This window comes from Elephas maximus, chromosome 10 (assembly GCF_024166365.1).
Source record: "Elephas maximus indicus isolate mEleMax1 chromosome 10, mEleMax1 primary haplotype, whole genome shotgun sequence".
Classification (NCBI taxonomy): domain Eukaryota; kingdom Metazoa; phylum Chordata; class Mammalia; order Proboscidea; family Elephantidae; genus Elephas; species Elephas maximus.
This window is the reverse complement of record NC_064828.1, coordinates 86,011,864-86,037,576: the sequence shown is the minus strand read 5'-3', so window position 1 is coordinate 86,037,576 and position 25,713 is coordinate 86,011,864. Positions and strand designations below refer to the sequence as shown.

Below are 25,713 nucleotides of genomic sequence, written 5' to 3'. Positions count from 1 at the left end.
TCAGTCCTGCCCCAGGCTGGGGCCACAGCAGCCAGGAATCATGCCCATCCACCTCCACCCACAGGACGGGAGGCCTCCAGGTTGTTGGGGTTGTGAGTTCCCTGGACCTGCCCCTCATACACTCCCATGGCCTGACATATGGAACCCCTGGGGTATATACCAAGAGCAAGCCAGGGCTTGACCCTAAAGTGCTTACTTAGCTCAGGATAAGGGCCCAGCCTATGAGGACCAGGGCCTGTGAATATGCCCAGGAAAGGGCTGTCCCTGTTCTCAGGCCCCCTGCACCACCTCTGAACCCAGCCCAGCCTGGCCGTTCTAGCTACCCTGCTTCCCAGCACTGCCTGCGCCATTTCTCCATGCCCAGATACTACCACGGCTGGCTGAAGCCTAACTCTGGTAAGGGCACCTGGCCTCCTGTGGAACCCTGGCTACCAGCCCCCATCAACTTCCGACATCCCCACCATGGTCTCTGGAGGCCCCACCCATGGACCCCGCCCTCCTGCCCATGACCTCCCCCAACCCCCACCTCCCTCCAGGACACAGCCCCCCCACTGCCACCCGCATCCCAGCCAGATCAGGGCACCCTCCCCATCCCAGCACGGACCACCCTGCACTGTCTCTGTTGCAGGAGGGGGCCGAGTTCCCAGGCACAGGACAGCCTTCTGTCCCCTTTGTGGCCCTACCTACAAGCCTCCCGATGCTCACAAGCAGCCAGAAGGTCCCAAGGGCACACTGTCAGATGGGGAACAGTCAGGCACTGTTTCTGGCCTGGTACCTTTCAGTGCTCAGTATGTATTTGTGGAAGAAGTGAACGAAGAACTGAGCCAGAGGAGGATTTCTGGCTCTGCATGGGGGCTGGGGGCACAGTGGGCCCCAGGAGGAGGAGTAGGGCATCCACTCACCATAGCTGGGCTGGCCCACACAGCCTTCCCCCAGAGGGCCAGCTGCAGAGGCCACATTGTCATAGCAGCAGCCAAACTGGGAGCCCCTGCACTCGCTGGGCTGGTTCTGTTGGGCCTGGGGCCGGTGGGCCTGGGGAGGAAGCCCAGGATTGAGAAGTTGAGAAGTGGGCTGGACTCTTAGTGGGGGTTTTGGGCTGGCTGGGGGAAGGCAGCAGGATTCAAGACAGAACTCTGAGCCCAGGGTGCAAGCCCCCAGTCCCAGGGAGATCAGAGGCCCCCAACTCCAGGCAAGGCCAGGTCAGCCTCTGAAGTCTTGAGCCCTCGAGAGATGTCCCAGGCTGACAGCCTTACAGGGACCCTCCCTTCTCCAAGGCCAAAGCTGCAAAGACCCTAGGTCACAGTAGCATTGAGCAAGCTCCGGCTGTACTTTTGCCCACCACCCATCCCCAGCTGCCACACACACATACACTTACCACGGAAGCCACTGCTCTGGACCTTGGCCTGTTCCCAGTGTTGTCACTGCCATACGACCTTGTGCAGCCAGCCTGATGGGGCCCCTCAGCCACTGACACCCCATCGGGGCAGCACCCATACCTAGTAGACATCACACTGAGTCCTCCCTCACTGTCCAATGCTGAGCCTCCAACACCCCAGGACCCAAGCTCTTCACCCCTGAGAACCAACAGATCTTCAACTCACATCCCACCACAAAACACACTGAGGCTGTCCAAATATTTTTTCCCAGGGAGTTTTTACAAACCAGCAATAGATAGGAAGTGGGGAAGAAAAGGGGGTTCAGAGGAACCCGCCATTTATTTCGCCTCCCCCAAGCAGGTATAGGGAAGGAGGTGAAAGAAGGAATACGTCCAAGTACCTTCTATGGGCCAGGTACCATGTGATTTGTTTAATCTTCACAATAACCCCTCCTGAAGGCTATCACTGTTTCCAATTCACAGAAGAGGAAACCAGGATTGAAGAGGTTTAATAATTTGCCCCAAGTCACCCAGCACAGCTGGTAAGTGATTGAGCTGGGAATCACCCCCAGCTGCTGCCCCAAAGCCGGGGCCCTGGGCACCACAGCCTCTTGGGGGAGTGTGTACACATCGAGCAGGGCATTCAGGAAGGCAGGCATTTGGGGGCTCAGCCCCTCTCTGCTGGAGTGGGCAGGACTGAGGAATGGAGGAAAGTCAGGCTGGCCTTTGTCCAGCCTTTCTGGTTCCCCAAGCCTGGCCTGGATTTGAGAGCTGGAATCATAGCCCAGGCCTCTCCTCAAAGTCAGCTCACGCTGACCCCTCCGGCTACATCACCACTGCAGACTTCTGCAGGGAGGGCAGGGATTTTTATCCCTACCAGGCACACTAGGTGACACAAAGGGTTAAGCACTCGATTACTAGCTGAAAGGTTGTCAGTTCAAACCCACCCAGAGGCACCACTGAAGGCAGGCTTGGTAATCTCCTTCCAAAAGGTCGCAGCCTTGAAGACCCTATGGAGCCATTCTACTCTGCACACATGGGGTCGCCACGAACTAGAATTGACTCATTGGCAACTAACAACAACGACAGGCACATTAGAGGGTTCTGGGTGGTGCAGGAAATCCTGGTGGCATAGTGGTTAAGTGCTATGGCTGCTAACCAAAAGGTCGGCAGTTCAAAACCACCAGGCGCTCTTTGGAAACTCTATGGGGGCAGTTCTACTCTGACCTATAGGGTCACAATGAGTCAGAATCGACTGGACATCAACGGGATTTGGGTGGTGTGACCCATTAACCCCTTGCTGCTAACCAAAATGTGAGTGGTTTGTTCAAGTCCACCAAGAGGCACCTCAGAAGAGAGGCATGATAATCTACTTCCGAAAAATCAGTCATTGAAAACCCTACAGAGGAGAGTTTTACTCTGACACATGTGGGGTTGTTATGAGTCAGAATCAATGGCAACTGACTTGGCACATCAGGAAGCTGAGAGAATGGAGTACTGCAGTACAATTAGGGCAGCTCAGAGACAAAAACCCAGTGTCCTGTTCTGGGAATCTGTGAACCCAACCCCACCTAGCCCTCTCTGAGCAGAGACATTGGCCCTGTCAGGCTCCGGCACAAGCTAGCCTGCCGCCTTCCCACGCTGACCTGGTGAGAAGGGAGAGGCTCTCCAGTACCTACCTGCTCTGCTGACATGAGACCCCGGGGCAGCCTTGCCACTGAGGCCCAAGAGACGCAGTGTAGCCATCAGGGCAGCACCCATGGGGGCTATGTCTGCAGTCCCGGGGCAGCTGCTGGCGTGGGGACTGCTGCAGGGATGGGGATGGGGCTGGGGCTGACAAGTGGGGGCCCTGGTCTCCTCTGGTCTTACTCCAGGCTGAGGATCGCCCCTGGGGTGCCCACCACTGGCCTCTGGACTCTGGAGAAGAGGACCCAGAAGATACAGATACGTCCCCCTTCTCAACCCACCATCTGCCTTCACACTAAGCCCCTCTGTCCGTCCCCCAGGCCACTCTCCCCTTGGTTATCACTGGGCCCCCACCATTGACCTCCATATCTCTAGGCACCCCCACCCCCCACTCAGATGCACAGATGAGAGGGCTTGGGGTGGGAGGGGGGGACTATGACCAAGCTTCTCACCTGAGGCAGCAGTCTCCCGAGTGCCCGAAGAAGTCCTGGGGTCCCTGGAGCTGGTGCGTATGTCCTGCATGCTGGGGACTTCTACAGGCAGTCGCGGTGGGGTGCAGAGGGGGAGGAGGAGAGTTGTGGGTTCCAGGGGTAACAGCCCTGGACAGCATCCCCTCCCATCCCACTGCTTGGGCAGGGCCTGGGGACCCAGGACAACAGAAGTAAAAACGAGCAGGACCTGTGATTTCATAAAACACCCTTCCCAAGTTTAAAAAGCATCTTTGATCACACAGAAAATGCTAATGTTACATGTTCAGCATAAGGATGAGCCAGGTATAAAATTTGCATTTATGATATGACCCCAGCTACATAAAGAAATCGAACAACAAAAAAAAATGCATTTTTTTAAATTGTATTGATAAATGAAGGGATGGGGAACCGATACCGATAAAGCAAACATAGAAAATGGTAACTGTGGAATTTAGATGTGGGCACATGGCTGCTTGCTATAGAATTCTTTCAAGTTTTCTGAATGTTTTGAAATTTCTCATCATCTTATTGCACAACTTGTAAATTTGCTAAGTGTCACAAATTGTGCAATCAAAACGAGTGAATTGCATAGTTTGCAAATGACACCTCTATAAAGTTAAGGTAGATTTTCTTCATAAAATGGAGGAAGTGATGACGACAAGAAAAAATTTAAGTTATGCGTAAAAGATGACTTGCAGGAAAGGTCCCAAAAATGCTCAGGGTCGAGTCTTCAGTTCTTCATGGCTGGTGATTTTTTCCCTTCCTTCCGTGTGTCTGTGTTTTGCAAACTTCCCACAGTAAGCATATTGTTATAAAGTTAGAAAAATAAGTGAAAATTCTGTCCCCACAAGGCCCACCTCTTCCTGTGGTCCCCAGGGAATACTTTCAACAATAATCTGGGATTAGAAGACTACAGCAGATCAGGGTCAAAACTTGACTGTCGTTCTTATTTCTATCACACCCAGGCCAAACCTTTGGATGAGGGAGATGATATTCTCTCCCCAGTCTGTCGCTGTCGTGCCCCCAGACAGACCACCCACATCTCTGCCCTGCATTCGAAGCACCCAGGCTGGGAATTTCTGCCTGGCTGGCTGTCCTTCTGGCACTTCAGATTTACTGTGTCAAAAACTAAAGGCATCGCTCTCTGCCACAGCCATTCTGCCGGCTGGCTCCCACTCCTGGTACCCTACTCTTCCACTTCCTCAGCATAAACTCAGGCTCCCAGAGCCCTCCCCTCACCCACTGGGCACCAGCTCTGCTGGGCCAACGCCTGTCCCTTCATTTCCATTGTCCTTTCCCATGCTTGGATTTCTGCAGCCTGCTCCCCCATCCCCCGGCCCCCACCTCCCCACCTGTCTCCACTTCAGTCCAACATGTGCCAAATTTTTCCTCATAAATAGCTTCCATGGTGTTACTCTCTAGCTCCAGAACTTTCAATGGCTCCCCTGGGCCAATTAGATAAATCTAGTCTGTAGCCCAACGCCCGAGACCCTCCAGGATCCATCCCAACCATGAGGGCAGTACCCCCTGGAAAGACATCCTGTGGCCACCTCCACAGGATCTGCTGCTGTCTTACTAACCCATAAGCCTGGAAAGTCACTCTTATTAACCCTGTAGTAAAGTCAGTCTCACTAATTCCATAGTACATATGGGGAAACCAAGAAGCAGAGAGGAGAGGGGCGTGCCTAGGGCCACTTGGTTGGTCAGCGATGGAGAAGAGACTTGAACCCAGGCCTACCGTTGATTCCAAGGTCACTCATTCTTAGTCACCCTGCAGCATGCCATTAGAATCCCACCAGGGTCAGGACAGCTCACACAGTCCCTGTCACCAACCACATCAAGGCCAAACATACCTCTTTAGTATCGAAGGCCACCCCTTTGTAGCTCAGCTACAACCCACACCCTTCTTTAATGTCACATCCTCAAACCAACCAAGTGCTAGCTCTGTGCCCTTCCTGCTACAGATCCTCATGTCTAGGACACCATCTTCCCCAGTGGAAAGGGGATGAGGAGAAAGAGGGACTACAGACAGAAGCGGCTTGTGGAAACAGTGTTTCCTGGACTTCCTCCCTCCCTCTGCAACTCATTCCACAAACATTTGCTGAATATCTACCACATGCTAGGTAAGTTATGTGGGGGAAAGGGGGAATAAAGAGGAATGAGGAAGACAAGACTCCACCCTCTCAAGAAGCTTATAGCTAGTAGGCCTAACAAGCTCTATACTAACCACTACAGTGCAAGAAAGACTGATGCAATATAGGTAGTCCCTGACTTAGGACAAACTGAGTTATGACAAACCACATGACTATCTGTTTTAGTTTTGTTTTTTTATATTTTATCATTAGTAATATGTACTACACACAATGTCACGGTGTGTAATTTGCTGATGTCATCATATCTAAGTTTATATGTAATGTTTCCAACCCCCAAAGACAAAGATCAAATTTATAAATATACTGATAATAAAAAGCAATAATAATGAAAACTTAAAAAAAAAAAATGAAGTATTCGACTTACATCGGAACCGACTTATGACAGAGTTGTTGGAATGGAACTCCACTGTAAGTTGGGGACTCTCTGTAGTTATAACACACTATGGGTGGATGGGGCCAAGGGGGAAAATGGTATTTGGTGTGGAGGGAAAAAGGGCTGGTTCATGAGGTGGCATACGTATTGGACTTTATGGATGGCAAAGGCTTCAGTAGATGGAGATGAAAGAGTGGTCCAGGTGGCTGACACAGGAGAGATAAAGGCCCCAGTGGGAGAAGAGTTCGGGTCCTCACCTTGAGGAAGATGGCAGGGCTGTGTGTTACAGGGCTCCACGTCTGCCGGCTTTGATAGCTGCAGGCTCTCGCAGTGGTTGGGCGGCCCAATGGCACAGATGACCTGCCGCTTCCGAGTGCCCAAGTTGCAGCTCTTGGAGCACTGGGGCCCATGAGGTAGGGGTGGGGTAGGGAGGAGGGAACACACATGCATAGAGAGGGAGACCCTAAGGCTGGGGTGGGAGTACCCACAGGGAAGGCAAAAAGGGGGAAGATACCCAGCCCCACATGTCAGACCCACGGAGGCACATGGACAGCCCTGTCAGAGATCCAAGGAACCAAGCTGAATACCAGGTATGTGGGGTGGCAGGGGCGGCCCCAAGCACTCACCAGACCCCAGGTGCCAACGTGCCAGGCCCGGTCATTGAGAAGGGGACAGTCATCACGTACACAGGGCTCAGTGAGGGGTGGTCGGTCCTCCAAGGAGCATGCCGTAGCATGGAGCACAGACCCCTCATCACCCTGGCAAGTGACAGTCCGCCTCCGGACCCCGGAGCCACAGCTAACCGAGCACTGCAAGGACCCAGCTGTCAGCAGAAGCTCACCACCACCACCGCCCCCCACCCAGGGAAGCCACGCCAGGTTGGACAGCTGGAGGTCGGGCATGAAGGGTGGACAGCACTCTAGAGCCCATGTCCAGCTCCCAAGCCCAGAGAGGTTGACTGAACCCTCTGAGGCCACACAGCCTGGGTCATGACTGCTGACATCAGCATGGGTACATTTCCATATATCCCCTCATTTGCTCCTTGAACATATGTGGGTGCTGGAAGCAGTGTCCAGCAGCCTGGACACTGCCAAGTCCCTTACCCTGACACCCAAGCAATGCCCTCAGCTTCTCTTCCATGCCAAGGCAGAATCTTTCCCATCCTGCCCTAGGGTCCCACAGAAGGAGAAGGAACACTGGACCAGGAGTCCAGGTACTTCCTTCTAGTCCCAGTCTTGCCCCAGCTTCTATGACAGCCTGCTAAGTCACTTTACCACCCAGAATCTCAGTTTCCACGTCAGAAGACAAGCCTCCGAGCCCTGCTGCTGCCCAGGTCTAAAGCCCAGCTCCTGATTTCTGTCCAACCCCCACCCTAGGCTGGTTGCATCCCAGGGCCTCACCTCTCCCCAGGGCTCTGAACTCCAGGCTGTGCAGCGCTGGAGGTTGCAAGCCTGTGTGGTAGGGGGCTTCCTGGGCAGGCCTGCACACTCGGCCTCGTCAGCAGCCTCCTGGATGCCAGCTCCATTGGCTGAGACGCAGTAGACGGAGCGGGACTGGGAGCCACCTCCACAGGAGGCAGAGCAGGGAGCCCACGGCCCTGTCTTCCAGCTGTCAGGGAGCAGGAATCCGGTGAGGTTGGCCCAGGAGCAAGGGCCGGAGCCCAACCCAAGGGGGGACCAGCTCTCACACACAGGAGTGGACAAAGCCTCCCACCAGGCCCATTCTCCAAACTCCCAAGTCTGTGTAGGAGCCAAAGAGCTGTGGACGATGAGGCCAAGCCCCAGAACTTCCTCTGCACCACCGTGTGCTGGCTCTCAGAGCCCTCCTGTGCCTGTCTTCACCCTGCACCTCCTCCTCCCTCTCACCAGGTCCCCTGTTCTCCCAGCCAGACTCCATTCCCTCTGAGTCTGACCTTTGATGTGGGGCATTCCCAAGGGGCTGTGCTCACAGTGTGTGGAGAGGCCCAACCTGGGGCTGGGGCCCAAGGATCGGAAGAAAGGGCAGCCCCACTGCACCATGCAAAGCCAAACCGCCACCATCACATGAGGCCAGCTGCCACCAGGCACGCAAGTGGAACTGTCCCACGCCTGTGGGGCCCGTGGCCTGCAGATTACCTGTTCCCGCACACACGCTGGGCCCCAGCGAGGTGCCAGGCTCCGGGCTGGTGCAGGAAAGAGGTCCTTTACGTGCAAACAAAGGCATTGCCAATGCTGACAGGCCCTTTGGCCAGATGCCTGGCCTACTGCTCGACCTCTGCTGAGCCAACTCCCTGCCAGCTCAGACAGACAGGGGCCTCCACCACCTTTCCTAACCCTCCTGCCACCAGCCGGGGCCTTCTGAGCACCACGAGGGTACACATAGCCCTAGGCTTCAGGCTCAGACCCCTGTACTTCCCTCCCCCTGTGACAGTGCCGCCTCTCACTCCAGCCGCAGAGCCCTGGGCCACCCAACCTCTTGGCTCTCTATCCAAAGCAGCTTAGGGAACCCAACCCCTTCCCTCCCAAGTCTTTGGGCCCCACCATGGGAAGACGGGGCTGGCAAGGGCCTCACCGCTTGGTCTGTGGGCAGGGGTGAGTATTGCAGGGCTGGCGGTCAACTGGCCGAGGCTGGCGCTGGCACAGGTGGTCAGGGTAAGCCTCGTTGTCAATGGTGCAGAATACCAGGCGGGCCTGGTGACCTGTGCAGGAGCCCAGCACAGGGGGCAGCCAGTCAACAAACGTTCACCAACACATTCTGTACCAGGCATCATGCTGGACATGCTCTGTGTACACACCCCACATGCAATCTTGACTAAGCCTCCAACGACCCCTGGGGTAGGCGCCATTACCATCCCCAATCTACAAATGAGGAAATGAGGCTCGGAAAATCTCAGCTGTGAGTGACAGAGCCCCAACTCCGACACCTGGTCCTTGTTGACTTGTCCATCTGCCCCCTCTGTCCCCAGTACCTCATACAGAATGGGTATTCAATAAAGTGGGGCACGAGCTTCCCCACGGCTGTCCAAGGTGCCCTCACCTCCTCCACACTCAGCACTGCAGTCGCTCCAGGAGCCATGGTTCCAGTGGAAGCCGGGGTCAGGGATGCTCAGGGGCAGGTAGTACTCGTAGTGCACGCCGGGGTTGGGTTCCTGGCTGATGAGCTGTGCAGGGGGTCCGTGTTGAGGTCTGTGGCCAGCCAGGCGCCCTCTACCCCTCTCCTCATCCCACAGCCCTCTCCACCAGCCTCAGGCCCAGAGGAACCCCAAACGCCCTGTGACCAGGGCTTGATGGCCGCCTAGGGGTCATGTGTTCCCATCCCCAAAGCCCAGCTTACCTCAATGACCAGGGGCTCTGAGGTAGGGCCTCGGGCATGGAGCCGCTCAGGGGCCAGGTCCCCCTCGGTGCCACGCTCGTACTGCAGGACAGTGCTGGCCACAGGCAGGGCCCCAGCTGCCTCAATGGTCCAGTGCCCGTTGAGGTAGTATTCACCACGCACATTCTTCACCGCTGTGCAGGGAGTAAAACAGGCTCTCATGGGCAGGGGAGAGCCTGCTGTACCACCCAGTGCCACAGCCCCAGACTGTGATGCTCACCTAGGAAATTCCTGCTGGCAGCAGCCTCCTCAATATGGATGCTGGTGGCTCCCACGGGAATGATAAGGATCTGGTTGTAGCCTGAGGAAGGCAGAGATGGGGGATTTGCCGAGTGCTCCTTCCCACTCAGACCACCCAAGTTAGAGGACAGGGTTGCCCCAAGTGTTCTAAGACCCTCGGCAACACAGATCGGAGTTGGGGTGAGGATCTGTAGGAGACAGGAGGGGCTGGGCTCCTGGGTAGGCTCAGGAGCCCAGAACTGACTGGGGAGCAGAGGAGACAGGATGGGGACCATGGGAGATGGGATGAGGAAGGGTACCTAGGTGGTGATGAGCGAGATTAGATTGAATAAGTGAGCAGGAGCTTCCAGGAAGAGTTTACAGAGAGGCGCAAAGGCACGACCTGGGTACCAGCATCAGACTCTCCGGGTGCCATGGAGGTCACTCGAGTCTCAGCCAGAGGGGGAAATGAGCGATGAAGGGAGGACAATGGACCCTTGCCTGAATTGTCAGAGGACCTCCCAGAAGCCCCCAGCTGCTTCCTGCACTGTGACCCACCTCTGCTGAGATCATTGGCATCAAAGGTGCCTGTGACAGGATAGCAGGTCTTGCCATCGCCCCCACACTGCAGACACTTGTCCTCCTGCTTTGGCGAGTCTAGCTTATGGTCACAGCCGACAACCTGCCAGGCAAAGATGAGGACCAATGGACATACCAGGATCCCAGCCCTGGCCAGCCTGGCCTAGACCGGGATCTGCACAGTTCTGGCAGGTCACGATGGTAACTATTCCTTAGCAAGCCATGGATGGCTGCATAAACCATGGATCTGGCCTGTGCTCAGCGCTCACCTTCCTTCCCTGGTTACCAGTCACAGTTGAGTTGATTTTGACTTACGGTGACCCCATGTGGGTCAGAGTAGAGCTCTGCTCCACGGGGATTTTCAAGGGCTGATTTTTCAGAAGTAGAACATCAGGACTTTCCTCCAGAGTGACTCAGAGTGGACTCGAACCTCCAACCTTTTTGGTTAGCATTTGTGCGTATTAATTGTTTATACCACCCAAGGACATCCCCTTCTCTGGTAACACCTTATTTTCCTTTGGGGGCAATCTTGATCCCACACAGTTTGGCTGGAACTCCCTAACCAATGAGTTTGGGCAAATCTGTGGGTTATGCCTCTTGCACAAAGAAACTGGTTCAGGGGTGAGCCCCAAGCCAAATGAAAGGCAAACTAGGTTGCTACAATTTCTGAGAATGAGGCTGTCTTTCCCTGGGGCTGCCAGACTGGGGTAGAAGCCTGGAGCTATTAGTGACCATCTTCACAGCTCACAGAAGATCCTCCCTGAGAACAATGCCGACCCGAGGAGAGCAAAGGCAAGAGGCAAGGAGAGAGATTCCTGCAGCATCATTCAAGCATCTAAAGTCAGCCAGACCATCCTTAGACTTCTTTTGCTGAAGTCGGTTTTAGTTGTGTTTCTGTAACATACTACCCAAAGGGTTTCTCTTGTTACGGGGGGAGAGTCCCCAAAGGGTAAAGGTAAAGAGTCATAGGGCATCTGTGATGCAGTGTGTGCTAGGAGTTAGGCTCAGCATCCAGGTAGCTTGAGAAGACATCAAGCTCACGACAGCCACATGGCCCTGCTGGCATCAAGCCAGGGAGACATCCTGCACTGAGCCACAAAACCATCAGAGGCAGGTGTGCTATAAGGTCTAAAATGGAGTCCGATGATATGTGGTGCCTTGGCATCTGGGAGAAAACGAGAGGCCTTCAAACAGCCTAACCACAAGTTCTCCTCCTGACTCTGCTCCCGCGAATAATGTCCCACAGCCAAACAACACTCTTTTATCAAACAGGCCAGGTGCAATTCCTGCTAATTCCTGAGTAGTGGGTTTCAGTTCTCAAGGATTATTCAAACAAGCAAATCATATCCTCCCAGGGGACCCAGGGATCACTCTACCCTCCTAATACTACAAAGCCTGCCTCCCACAGTCCCTGGTTGCTCGCTCTGCTCCCTAGTGCAACCTCCATGTGGCCCTACGTGGCATGCTGTATCCTTTCCAAGGCTCTGAGTATACGTGACTAATAAACTGCTGTCGATCTCATCTGTCCGGTGTTAGGTGTCTATGACCCCCAGGGTAGAATCCCTCTCTCACACATGGAATAAAGAGAGGTAATTAGAACAGCAGGGGAGCAGTAAGGGAAACAACTCACCCGGCAGCTGCCATCCACACAGACGTCCCGTTTGCCAGGCTCGCAGGGAGTCCCGTCTACCACAGCCTCCTTGTGCTTGTAGTAGAAGTTCTCCCCCTTGGGAATGCAGTTCAGTTCACACTTGTTTGGGGCTGGGGCAGGCAAGAGGGGAAAGCTGGGATCCCAAGGTTCAGTGACAACCTTCCCCAGGGCCCAAGGCCTATCCTAGCAAAAACTGAGTAGGGCAGGTGCAGGAGCATAGAACCAGATGGCAGAGAAAGCCCTGGCAGCAGCCCCCTAAGTGCTCAGGCTCCCACCCTCATCCCAGAGAGAAGGAATGTTCTCCATGAAACTGCTGCTTCCCTGAGAATCAAGTCAAAGAAAAATCCTCAAATAAGGAAATAGCTATGCACTTGAAGGTCTATCTCAGGATTATTTATGATAGCCAAGTATTAACAATAGGCTACTCTTTCAGTAAATTATTAACTATCAGTGAAATAACATGCATGCTGTTGATGCAGTTAAAATGATAATTATGAAGACCGGGCAGTTATGTCAGAAAAGGCATATCACACACAATGCAAAATGACTGTAGTCATTACAAATACGTAAACATATAGATAGAAAGGAAACCCTGGTGGCATAGTGGTTAAGAGCTATGTCTGCTAACCAAAAGGATGGCAGTTCAAATCCACCAGGCGCTCCTTGGAAACTCAATGGGGCAGTTCTACTCTGACCTATTGGGTAACTAGGAGTCAGAATCCACTGGACAGCATTTTTTTTTTTTTTTTTAAAAGAAAGTAATGTGAAAGGACTGGACCAAAATGCTAACCATGGCCCTATGAAAGAGGTAGGATTGGGGTAGTTTTTTTCTTGTTTTAATTTTTATATTGTCTAAATTTTACATACACATAGTTTAAAGAGTCCAAAAGTGCTAATAGCATTCTAATCCCCTCTCAACACAAATGGCACCGCTCTACTCTTTAGCTTCTCCTCTGTATTCCGTATCTCTGTATTCCGTATCTTCTAATAAAGTGGATATATTTAAATTATTTTCAACATATGCCCACCTCAGGATCTAGGAGACGTACTGAATGCCAAAGGACCCCACTGGGGCCACTTACACGAGCCAAGCCCCTCCTCCCCCACCAGGAACACAGGATAAGTTCATTGATCTGGAATCCGGAGCTCCAGAGTCCCCAGAGGTCATTTGCAGTCAGCTGTGAAAACTGACATTCAGAAGGATTTTCCTAAGATACCTTCAGACTCTTACATATGTATTAGTATTTTTTTCCCCTTGAACCGTATTTCTCTAAAAACTAACGACCTACAACATCCCCCTCAGAGTTAACCTCAAGGCGCGTCTAATCTAGGCCCAGCGATCCGAAGTAAACAGGCCCTTGCTATACCAAGGCTCTTGTGCCGCCATCTTGCCGCTGGCTCCAACCCGGCTGCAACGGGAGAAATGCCTCAGAAAACAGGCTCAACAAAAACGGGGCTCGAAATGGTATGCCCACTGACATAAGCTTTGTTTGAAATATATACATTGGGGAAAAGGATGCAAAGGCCTCAATATGGCCATCACCGCTGTGTTGCCATGGGCACTGCTGGGGGTACTGGTGAGTTTTCAAAAATTCCTTTGACAAAGCTTCTGTATATAGCCCAGGGAAAACTCACTGCCTAGAGAAATCCTAGCAAAGCCGGGGGCTTCCCCACATGAACGTATGTCCCTTTCAGTTCTTTGCCAAGAATGGAGCTCGGAGGCAACATCAGATTGTGTGTATCTCAGGGAGAGAAAGAACACCGTGACTTCCCCCGTTCCTCTGACGAAAGCAATTAGAATAAGGTAATAGAAATTTTGCAATTAAAAAACAACGTATAAATGAGATCCTAAAAAGCTGGGGACCGAGCTAGCAGAAGGCAGAGCTGGGGCAGCCAGGAGATGGGGCGCCCCACCCGCTCACCCCCATAGTAGGGCAGCCACTTGTAGTGCCGTCCCTGGAACTCCACGCTGTCGAACTCCGCGCACTGCTCGGCCCGGAAGTCCCGGGCGCCCTCAGGGCAGCTCTGTGGGGCCGAGAGGGGAATAGAGCGGTGAAATGGGGTCCCCCTCTTCCCCGGGAGGCCGGCCCCACGGCCCCTGTGCACCCCCTCTAGATGTTTTGGGCTGCTCAAGGGGAGGCGGTGGGAGGGCAAGGCCTGTCACTAGGGGTGCGGGGGGGAAAGGAGCTCCCTGCGCGGCCCAGCTGTGGACAGAGGGCGGCTTGGGGGGGCCTGGGACCCGGGGAGGGCGCCCCCGGCCTGGCAGCAGCTGGAGCGGGGACTGGGCGGCGCATGTCACCTCGGTGCGGCAGGAGCGGTGGCTCCGGGCAGGGCCCACGCAGCTGAAGGCTCCATCTCTCCTGCGGAATGAGAGACACAAAGACAGGCCCTCCACCTGGCACGAAGAATCACCCCTCTTTGCCTCCCTCCCCCAGCTCCTCTGTGAGGCTCCCTGTGGATAATGCTGAGGGGGGCAGGGTGGGGTGCCATCGCTCACACATAAATCCCCTTTATTGTTGTTAGGCGCCATCCAGTGGATTCCGACTCAAGGTAACACTATCATGGGACAGAGCAGAACTGCCCCATAGGGTTTTCTAAGCTGTAATCTTTACTGGAAGAAAGGGGAAAAAAAACCCTGGTGTGCAATGGTTAATTGCTGGGGTGCTAAGGAAAGGAAGGTCGGTGGTTGGAAACCACCCAGCGGCTCCCTGGGAGAAAGACCTGATGACCAGCTCCCATAAAGATCACAGCCTAGGAAACCCTATGAAGCAGTTCTACTCCATCACACACCGGTGCTACAAGTCTGAATCCACTGGACAGCACCCAGCAAGTCTTTGGGCAAGGGGCACTAGGTGAGTTAGCAGCCCAGGACTTAACCATTGTGACAGCAGGTCTCCTTTAAATCCCCTTAAAAACCCAATGCCTGGAGTTGATTCCTGCTCTTAGCAACCCAAAAGACAGAGTAGAACTGCTCCCTAGGGTTTCCAAGGCTGTAAATCTTTATGGCAGCAGACTGCTGTATCTGCTGGTAGCCCAACACTTAACCACTGTGCCACCAGGGCTCCTCCCTTAAGTAGATGTAATTCACCCCATGTTTATACTTAGGAGGAGTGGGACTCAAGAAGTTAAACTACCCTGGAGTTGCCTAACTCCCAGCCACACTGCCTCTTAAAGCAATTTCCAGAGAAGACCCAAAGGCTGCCTGTCCTTAGAAATAAAATGTTACATACACCCACCTGGAAAGACTATTCTGCAACTGAACAAGTAAGTATAATATCTGTCTCCTCACACAGCAATGCGTTAACAAGCTCACCAGACCGACTGGGACAGTTTATCACACCTTTTATACGCCACCCCCTGTATAGCACCTGGCAGAATGCAGCACACGTAAGTGCTTAATGAGCCAGTCAAAGTGGGGAACCTCATACACCTGACAAAGAGGCTGAGGGCAAAGAAACGACAGGTGTTAGGAAGTGTCGGCTGAAGATTGCTCATTTGGCAAGAATTCACCACAGCTGCCGGGTTCCAAGCACTGCATTAGGTGCAATGGGCAGGGGGAAGGGGACCAGTGAGTGAAACAGACCTGCTCTAAAAAAAAAAAAAAAAAAGCACCTCCAAAATATGGTGGATAGTTAAAATCAGAATGTAAATACATGTGAATTATTTAATTTCAAATACTGCCTGGATGCTGCTTCCAGAACAAATCTGTTGCCTTGGTGGGTTCTGCCCGCATGGCCCTACGCCTGACTGTGACACCTTGTCCAGCCCAGATGGAAAACCTGCTCTGGTGCCTGCCCCCTTTTAACAAGCTGGCCCATTTTTACCTCCCCTACCTCTGGGAGTAGCAGGGGCGCTCCCGGAAGCTGATGCCCCCTCCGCAGGTCCGACTGCAGGGGCTCCACTCACCCCAGGGGCCCCAGAAGTCGTTCTGTCTCCTCTGCCGCCTCACCTTCAGGGCCTGGAGGAGAAGACACGCTCAGGAGCACGAGTCAGCATCACAGCTTCCACCAAAGCCTGGCCAGACTGGGGGCCATCACCCACTTGGTGCTCGAGCCTGAAGCCTTCACAAGGGTACTCAGAGGTCCACTGGAGGGCCCCCCTACCTGAAAATACTCCCTTGCCATTCAAGAAGCCTGGGATTCTCTCTTCCAGAGCCAGCCCTTCAAGACTCAACAATATCGGCAGGTACTCCAAAACACACTCATTTCCGAAATTGGCTAGCTGTTCACCATAAGGAGGTGAGAGCCAGGTGTATTCTGAAAGAGGTGAAGGACCTGGGGGAAGTTTGAAGTTCTGAGGGCTACATGGGGGAGGGAAAACTTGCAGCCAGGGGCAGTATGAGGGCCCAGGCATTTAGAGGTCAACACTGATGTCAGGGGAAGGAGATCCTAAAAGAAAAGGGGGAAGGGAAGCAACATAGGCAGGGCCACCCGCACCGCAGATGATGAGGGGGGCCCAGAGGAGAGCTCTGCACTGTCCCTCAGTTTACCAGCTGCCTGACTACAGGCAAATCACCCAACCTCACTCAGCTGTGGTTTCCTTAGCCATCAAAGTAGCCACTATCAGCACGAGCTCCTGGGCTCCTGCTATTCCGCTGTTTACCAGGCACAGTGGAGAAACAGCCAAGCTGGGGGCAGAGAATTTCTTCTCTGAACATGAAATACCCTGGCTGGTGCAGAGTCTGGCTTGAGAACTAAGATGCTGCAAACATTCCCTGGAATGAGAGCCCATGGATGGTCAGAGAGAGCCCGTCCAACATGGATATGTAAAAGGACAGGTGTGTTCTTGGGTAGACAGGGCCCCATCTGTGCAGGGGATGTCGCCCACAAGCAGTGCCATACATACTTCACCAGGGTCTAGCGTGAAAGAGCCATGCCAAATGTTGCTGCACCTGCAACTGCCCTGTGTGGTGACCTCACTTCCAGAAACTTCCATAGCTCTGGCCTATTAAACTAGGAACTTAATCTAATCATCTATGTGTGGAGAGGGGTCATGGTCTCTTCCTGCCAATCTGTAGCAGATACTTCAGGAATTCCCAATATCCATCCTACCCTTCTCCTGTTGAGAAAACCCTTGACTCTTAGCTGGGCACCTGGCTATCCAAAATAAAAAGGGTATTTCCCAACCTCCCTGCAGCTAAGTGTGGCCACATCACTAGGTTCTGGTCAATGAGCAACCTCTAGTAATCTTCTTTAAAACATAACTTGCATGTACCTTTTGCTCCTTCTTCTTTCTCCTGTACTACTTCCTGCTGGCTGGAAAGCAGATGTGATGGCTGGAGTTGGGGCAGCCTTTTAGACCATGAGGTAACTTTGGAGAGGCTTCAGTGAAGCAAAGATAGAAGGACCCTAGGATCTGGAAGACTTTGTGAAACAGAACATCCTTGGACTTCCTACCTCAGGGTGTTATGCAAGGGAAAAATCCAGTCTCTCCTTGAGGCGCTGTTATCTGGGACTCCATAACAGGATTATGGAAACCCTGGTGGCATAGTGGTTAAGAGCTAGGGCTGCTAACCAAAAGTCAACAGTTCGAATCCACCAGGGGCTCCTTGGAAACCTTCTGTCCTATAGGGTCGCTATGAGTTGGAATTGACTTGATGGCAGCAGATTTTGGCAGTGGCAACTGGATTATAGTCCTAACTGAATCCTTTAGTTTCCCACCAGGAAGATCTGACGCCTTGCCGCTGGTATCAGAAGTCCACATGCTACCTCATGTTCTCTCATTTAACCCTCAGAACAATCTGATGAATCCCATTGGATGGCTAGGAAAACTGAGGCACTGAGAGAGGAAGCCACACAGGAACAAGTGGATACAATGGCAGGTCGGCTTCACTGCAGGCCTCTGCTCTTATACTGGTCTTTGTTCTCATCTAACTCATTAGGGGAGGCAAGAATTAAATGAGACACCAGAGGAGTTCTAAGGGGCCGGACAGGTGTTAGAATTAACTTCACAATTTTGCCAGGAGGCAGAAGGTGTATTGGAAAACAGTCACCAACAATCGCTAGGAAAAAACGCGCCCACTTTCCAGAGAGAAAACTCAAGTCCTAAAATGGAAGAGCAAGGCCTTCCTCCCGCTGTCTGCCACAAGCAACCTCACAGGATGCAGGTGAGGAACGAGGTTTACCTCAGGTTACTCAGTGCTCATTCCTAACACCCTGATGCCAAATACCTAGTTATTCTTGTCTTATAACAGAACCCAGAGCCCTGAATCAGAACAAACCACACCAAACGTGCTGAACCACACACAAAACCCAGGAGGAAGTGCTGTCTAGACCAAAAGGTCTTAGCTTTCACTTTTTAAAATCATCTATTCCTTCAGTTTAATTTGGGACAAAATCTCCACGTTTCTGAAAACCAGTGAACCAGAATATCAAAATGTTCTCTCAACAAAATTTAAACTGGTATTTGGCTCAGTTTTCTATTTTAAAAGAAGAAATTGAGTATGTGCACGTGTATGGGGGTGGCTTTTCCAAAGACAACCAGCAGCCCAGGCCTGGATTCCAGCGCCGCCCATCCCCAAATCCTCATCACCACACTATGTATCAGGAAGCAGCCCTCAAGGAACCTGGCCTGGTTACTAATTAGCCTCTGACCAAGGCTTGCTTGCATATCAGTCTCAGTCCTGTGACAGCGCCCTGCACCTGCCCAAATCCACTCTTCCCCAGGACTGCCCTGGGCTTACTGATGTGGCCAAGGCAACAAGGAGTGCCCCTGCCTCTGAGGTGTCTCCTGGCCATCGGGGTGGTGTGGGGGAGGGCTGGCCTGAAGCCAGGGCCATCTAAGCACAGGCCCTTGTAAGGCACCTTACAAACATCTCATTTCATGTGCCTAGCAACTATGACCTGGGCGTCTGCATGCTGGGGCCACGCAGCAGGTGGGTTTGACCCGCCTAATCCTAGACCTCTGTCCACTACACCACACTGTCTCTCAGAGGAAAGAAAACATTCAGGCATGTTTCTCTATAATTACCTAAACCATGAACTGCGCCATTGTGTGAAGAAGCCATAATGAGCTGCTCCATTCCAACCTGGGCCTGTCCTCACCTGCCTCCTGCTGCTCTCAGCTTTCTGACCAAGAAAAAGAAAACACTGCACCCCACCGATTCTCCAACTCCCACCTGGAGCAAATCAGGAACCCCTTTTCCAGCTTGAGCTGCTCCCAGGGGACTCACCCAGTGTGCACGTGTGTGTGCGCGCACATGGAAGGTATTGCCCTGACCAGCGTCTGAGTGGGAGGGGCAAGCAGCCAGGGGGTATGTCTTTGCTTTGTATCTCTTTAATCATTTGGTCTGTTGGCATGAAAAGGGATCCCGAGAAAGTGCTCTGGGATCCAGCAGTGACTCCTTCTCGCAGCAAGAACCAGTAACGGGGAACCAAGAACAGAAATCAGGAGACAGATGACTGTGAGCCTGGACCACACTCCCCTCCACCACACAGGTGGAAGGTTGGGGGAGAAGAGTTCCCAGCTCAGGTCATGCCCATCCCTGTGTGGGGCTCACAGATTATGAGCAGGAGGCTCCTCAGGGTATTTCTAAGGAAGAAAGGTTCTCATAGGACCCAGGGCACTTTGTAATCCTTGACTTGTTTCATCTGCACGTCAAGCTTGTGGGATGGGCTTCAGTGATTTGCTGGGGTCACGAAGCTTGTTATGGAGTGGTCAGGGGATTTCACCCTGGGGTCTCAACACGCATCTGAGCTGCAGCATTCATGAAGTCAGGCACCAGGAGAAAGCCTGCGTTGAAGGACTTTGGAAGTGGGGCACTTGGGGAGCAAGGGCCCTAGGAAGGCAGAGGTGACCCAGAAAGCCGGCAGGTGGTGGACAGGATGTGAGGAAGAGCGGCTGTACCCACCCAGTGCTCTGACTGTGGCCCATGCTGGATCTGCAGGGCTCTTGGAGGAATGCTGGCTGCCACCTGCACAGACCTGGTCAGGGTGAGCCCCCCTTATCCTCCTCCTAAATGCATGTTTCCAAAGGTAGCATTTCCGCTGCCCTACCTACAAGCAGCAGTTTTAATTTTTATTGTGCACTAAGTGAAAATGTACAAATCAAGTCAGTCTCATACAAAAATTTATATACACCTTGCTATGTACTCCTAGTTGCTCTCCCCCCAAGGAGACAGCACGCTCCTTCTCTCCACCCTGTATTTCCCGTGTCCACTCAGCCAGCTCCCGTCCCCCTCTGCCCTCTCATCTCCCCTCCAGATAGGAGCTGCCTACATAGTCTCATATGTCCACTTGAGCCCAGAAGCTCACTCCTCATCAGTATCATTTTTACAGCTGCAATTTTGATCCTTTCTCCAGGGTCCTTCCTCTCTCACCTCCTGCCTGCCTCTCAGAAGGGTGGGTAGGGCTATGGGTCTCCCCTGTGGACAGCACTCCAGGGGCAGACTGGTGGCCTCCATTCTGCCAATGCCAGGAGAAGCACTGCAGGAGGGGCCTGCAGGCACCAAGCCCAGCAGCACCCATTTCTGCAGACCCTCGCCTCACCGAAGGTGGGTCCTGTGATCTAGAAGACTCTTTATGTCCTCAGGACCCAGTCATGTCCAGGGATCCCTTACTTTTGGCCCCTGTTAAAAAACGCCTATTCTGCTCACCAGCTAGCTTCCTGTGTCCACTTGCTATATTTTTGCTAATACAATAGCCATTGGCCACACGTGGCTATTTAAATTATTTATTTTAAATGTTCAGTGGCCACAGGGACCTAGTGGCCATCTTACTGGACAGGGCAATTCCATCATCTCAAAGTTCTATTGGATGATCCTGCTCTAGATTCTAAACCCAATGAAAGTGGGAATCACTGGAACCCCAAAGCTCTAGGCCTAAGCACAGCCCAGCTAAGGGGCACCCATATTTGGTGCCAGGCAAATGTGGGGTGGGCCACCAAGCCTTGCACTTTGGTTGGTCCCAGCATCCCCCACCCCACTTGAAAGACCACCAGGGGAGATGGTTCTTGAGCACACAGCCCAGGCTCCAAAAAGTGCACTCACCTTCTGAAGGGGGAAGGAGCCGGGAAGTTGCCGTTCCTGCAAACTGTGCAGCCACAGCCCAGTTCTGCAGTTCAGAGCACCTTGGCCAGGCAGCTCCAAGGTCCCCACCCCTTTCTAAATGAGCTCAGGGCTGAGGGCTCACTTCCTCCTACCCCATATTCCCGGACATTGCCCTTCTCCTGGGAATGTTGCCACCACTGGTTCCAGCCCAAGCTTCAGGCAGCCTCCCTGGACTTGCCACCTGCCCACTAAGGCCCTTCTGCCCCTCCCTGCCTCCTCCAGCAGGCCCTCCAGGAGTCAGGCAGGGCTGCACTCACTGCACTCACCAAGGACCCGGGCGACAGGCCCAGCAACAGGGGCAGGAGCAGAAGTAGCTGCATCTCCACCTGCAGGAGAGGCTGGGGTTAGTGCAGATGGGGGTGGGGGGGGGGTGGGAGAGCTGGGGGGTGGGGAGTGCTGGTTGTCCTGAGTGAAGGGCCAGTGTGCGTGTCACCCCTTCCCAGTTGTCCAAGATGACCAGGAGACTCGCAGAGTGACGAGGGGGAATACCATGGTGAACAGTGGAGAACATAACGTGTGTGCATCACACCATCTCTGCAGCTCACACAGGTATGGAAAAAGGCCCATCTACAACCGGCAGAAGTTCCGGAACAACCTGTTTCTGTGTTTCAGGGAAAAAGGGGGCAATGAAAAATACTTCTGATGGTGAAAAACAGAGTTCAGAATCAGAGTAATCAGACTTGCTGTATTTTTAATTCAGGAAGAGATTCCTTTTAAAATAGCCATTCTGTCAGTGTTTACACCCACGCCAGCATTTCCCTGCACAGGGGAAGCTCCAGCAGCAGGCTCCATAATCCCTGTGTGTGCAGTAAGGGTGTGCAGTGTGGGGTGAGTGCATGTGTGCAGTGCAGCGGGTGTGCAGTATGTACACTGCATGCAGGCTGGTGTGTGCATGTCCAGTGTGTGTGCATGTCCAGTGTGTGTGCAAGCATGTGTGTAGGGGAAGTATATGACAGTTTGTGTGCAGTGAGTGTATGCGAGTTCAGTACTGTGCAATGTGTGTATGAAGTGTGTGCATCTGCAGTGTGCACGTGTGCAGAACGTGTGATTACATGTGTTCAGTGTACGTGCGTGTGCGCAGTGTGTGCCTGTCACTCTATGGAAGAATGACAATGTGCACTGCTCATAAAAAATTAGATAAGCAAGAACTAACTTGTATGTTTGAATTAAATATGTCATTCTAAAGGTGTTCTCTTTGTTTTTAAATATTAAATGACTTCAGTTTACAAGGGTAAAACTGAGCATACATAAGCCAAGTTCAGCAAAAAATTAACCTGGCCCAGTTAACCACGCACATACTTGTTAACTTGGCACAAAAAGTGACTCATTTAGTCGTTTTCACATAGTCAAATCAGAGATTCCTGAGGTTAGCAGGGGTGAGGGAGGCGGTGTGCTGCTGGTTCCCCCTGCCAGGCCCCTGCCAGGTCCGGGGCTCCTACAGCAGCATCCGTGGGGGGCGGGAGGGAAGCAGGCATCACCGTAAGAGCCGCCGCTTTCTAGGGCTAAAGACCAAGATAAAGTGATGGTGATGCTTCGTCTAGGGAGACCAGCCTTTATGGCGGGGTGAGCATAGTAGCTATGGGAGAAACTGAAGAAAGGACAGGAGGAAAGAAGAATTTTAGTGATAACGTAATTGCAATTACTACTACCATCACTGCTACCATTGTCGCTGGACCACGACCCATATCTGTAATTCCAAAGTCCCAAAAGACTGAAAACTTATGTGTTTTTCAACTCATTTGGTGGCCAAAAACCAACAATAACAACCTGACTCCGCGGCCAGCCCTGGGTCTTGGCCGCTGGGCTCTACTCTGGGTCTGGGCGGCCTCGACCTCCCTGCTGCCTGCGGGCAGGGCCGGTTGTACACCGAGCACGCAGCACCGGCTCCTGAAACGTCGCGTCCCGGAGAGGTGTCTGTGCCCAACAGGTCCAAAGGCGGGGGGCAGAAACGCAGGAGGAGCGGGTCTGCTCCTGCCCCGGGAAGGGGAGCATGCCCGGGGCTCGCACCCGGGGGTTCCCGCGTGCCTGGCACTGCAACCTCACCGTCCCCAGCGGACGTCAGAGCCGCCGAAGCCGGAACGACGCCCTGTCCCGTGCGCCCCCCAAGGGCTCTTGCCCTACGCCCCCGCCTGCGCCGGGAGAACGCGCCCACGAGCCCCCAGAGGCGGAAGGGGCCGTTTCCCACGTGAGGAGCGGGGCCGCCCGGCAGGTGCGGGCCTGGTGAGGGGTCCGGGGCTCTGGCGCCCCAGACCCGAAGTCCCAGCGGCACTTCCGGGAGGGGACGCTCGGTCTCTGTGGCCCCTCGCCTCGGTTGCGACCTGAGAACCGTGTCGGGAGGAGGGAAGCGAGGGAGCAGGAGGGGCTGCCCAGCACCAGCTCCCACAGAGCCTGCGCTTCCTAACCTCGGGCGGCCTCCCACCTGGGTCCCGGCGCGCAGTGCCCAGCAGCGCCCCGATCCTGTGCCCCCCTTCCCCAGACACAGCTATCCCCGCCAGCCAGGCGGGGCACATTCCTGCAGAAGCTTCGGGGTGCGCCGCTGGGCGCCCGCCAGTCTCCTGCCTCTCCGCCCTCCTACCTGTCTCCGGCAGCGCCGCTCCGTCGGTGCCCGCCCCAGCCCAAGCCGGGGAGGTCGGCCCGCAGCTCCGAACGCCCTCGGAGGTTGGACTTTCCCTCCCCGCCGCTGGCTGGTTTCCGCCCCGCCCCATCACCCCCCAGTCAGCCCTGCCAACACCCCTCGCCAATCCCGGTGGGTGGACAGTGCCCCGCGGAGAGGCCCCCACGGTGACCGGCGTGACCACGACCTCCACGCCCTGGAGTCCGCGCGCCAAGCCTGGGCTTTTCTCCCCGCTGCAGGTTGGCACCAGTGCCCTCTCCAATCCCACTTTCCCTGTGCGCAAGTCTTCCTGCTCTGGGATCCTCTCCCACACCTACCCCTACACACAACACACCTCCATGGCCAGCCACCTCCCTCCTCATCCTGGGATTCTGTACTTTAGACAACTGAGTTCTCATCTCACCTCCCAGCTAGCTTTTTCCACTGCCTAAAATGCACTCTCCCAATCCCCTCTACCTAGCAAACTCCTACTCATCTGGCAAGGCACGTAATCAAATGTCACCTCCACTGTGAAGCCTTCCCTGACACCACCCAAGGAAAGTTGGTGCTTCCCTGCCTTGTTCCCTCAGTCCCGCTCCCTGCTGCTGTAGTTCTCTGATGCATCACACTGTGGGTGTCTGTGTCCCTGATTCAGCGGTGAGGTCTCTGATGGTAAGGTCTGCATCTAACCTAAAAAATCCTCATCTGACCACTAGTCCAGGGATCATGGTAGGGGGCTCCGTAAGTGTGAGAAATTTAATTTCCCTCCCTGACTGTCCTTTTTCTTAACTAAAGAGCTCCAGGCCTGCCACCCCTTTTTTGGAGTTGAAAATTCACCTATGCCCAGGAAAATGGCACCTGGCCTGGCACACATGGTGGGGAGGTCGCAAAGGCTGGTCCCCTTCCTCCATCTTTGACCTGACTTGGCATGACTCACTTCTCCCCTGGCCTGCATTTGGAGTTCACCACCTCTACACACTCCCAGGCCCTATGGCACATCACCCAGAGGCCACCACTGATGTCAGACAAAATGTTTACTGAAAACACTTTCAGTCAGGCCCACTTCTGACCATCAGTGAAGAGAGGAGGAGGAGCAGCTGTGTAGTGTGAGCCTTTGGGGAGTTGTGTGGATTCTCAGGCAAAGATAAAGCTTGGCAGAGAAAGGGAAGTGGAATGACCCAGAGCCTTCCTAGAAAAGGAAAATCATTTCTTCTGTTCAAAAAGCCCCATTCCCTGCCTCCACAGCCCAGACTTTTCTGAGGTTGGTCAAAGGTCCCCTGTTCAGTGGGAGGAGGAGGCTTTCCAGTTGCAGGGTGGGGGGATGAGGGTGAGGGATAGGGGAAGTGGGTGGCAGAGGCCCAAGGAGTTTACCTTTCTGTTCTGTTCCCGTTTTTCCTCTATGACTCCTTCCCAAACACCCAGACCCATGATTTCTTTTAATTTTATTTTGTTGTTGTTGAGAATATACACAGCAAAACATACACCAGTTCAACAGTTTCTACACGTACAATTTAGTGACATTGATTTACATGCTTCGAGTTGTGCAACTATTCTCACCTTCCTTTTCTGAGTCGTCCCTCCCCACTGACATAAATTCACTGCCCCCTAACTAACCTTTCAAGTTGCTGTTGTCACTGTGATCCCATATGGATAGTTCTTAAAAGAGCATAATGCTCAAGGCAGACTTTTTTTTACTAGTTAAGCTAAACTATCGTTTGGTTTTAAGAAGACTTCAGGGGATATTTTTGGTTTAAGGTTTAAAGACTATCTTAGGGCAATAGTTTCAGGGTTTCGTCTAAACTTTGCAGCTCCAGGAAGTCTGAAGTCCATGAGAATTTTAAATTTTGTTTTACGTTTTCCCCCTTTTGATCAGGATTCTTCTATAGAATCTTCGATCAAATGTTTAGTAACGGTAATCAGGCACCATCCAGTTCTTCTGGTTTCGTGGCAAAGGACGCAGTTGCTCATGGAGGCAATTAGCCACACATTGTATATCCTCCTCCTATTCCTGACTCTCCTCCTTCCTCTGTTGCTCCAGGTGAATAGAGACCAATTGGTGTGCCTTGGATGACTGCTTGCAAACTTTTAAGACCCCAGGCACTACATAACAAATAGGAGGTAGAACAGAAGCACTAAAAATCTTATCAGGCCAGTTAGCTAGGATCAGACCCATGATTTCTTAGCTCCCACCCCAGCTGCAAAGAAGGCCCTGAGCTC

The 25,713-nt window shown here is 53.3% G+C and overlaps 1 protein-coding gene across 1 annotated transcript in view; it reads right to left on the bottom strand.

Annotated features, from left to right (window-relative positions):
• Positions 1–23,523, bottom strand: part of PAPLN (papilin, proteoglycan like sulfated glycoprotein) — a 37,165-nt gene extending 13,642 nt beyond the window's left edge. Inside the window, exons 1-19 of the mRNA XM_049898790.1 lie at positions 23,479–23,523; positions 21,170–21,229; positions 15,691–15,815; positions 14,157–14,217; positions 13,780–13,882; positions 11,837–11,967; positions 10,186–10,309; positions 9,629–9,709; positions 9,370–9,542; positions 9,073–9,196; positions 8,608–8,734; positions 8,172–8,237; positions 7,458–7,665; positions 6,684–6,866; positions 6,315–6,456; positions 3,514–3,594; positions 3,055–3,292; positions 1,376–1,496; positions 903–1,032 (exon numbers count right to left, since the gene is read on the bottom strand). Coding sequence (XP_049754747.1) covers positions 903–1,032; positions 1,376–1,496; positions 3,055–3,292; positions 3,514–3,594; positions 6,315–6,456; positions 6,684–6,866; positions 7,458–7,665; positions 8,172–8,237; positions 8,608–8,734; positions 9,073–9,196; positions 9,370–9,542; positions 9,629–9,709; positions 10,186–10,309; positions 11,837–11,967; positions 13,780–13,882; positions 14,157–14,217; positions 15,691–15,815; positions 21,170–21,223 — 2,272 coding nt within the window. The 5' untranslated portion in view covers positions 21,224–21,229; positions 23,479–23,523. The remainder of the gene's footprint in view (positions 1–902; positions 1,033–1,375; positions 1,497–3,054; positions 3,293–3,513; positions 3,595–6,314; positions 6,457–6,683; positions 6,867–7,457; positions 7,666–8,171; positions 8,238–8,607; positions 8,735–9,072; positions 9,197–9,369; positions 9,543–9,628; positions 9,710–10,185; positions 10,310–11,836; positions 11,968–13,779; positions 13,883–14,156; positions 14,218–15,690; positions 15,816–21,169; positions 21,230–23,478) is intronic.
• Between the last annotated feature and the right edge of the window lie 2,190 nt (positions 23,524–25,713).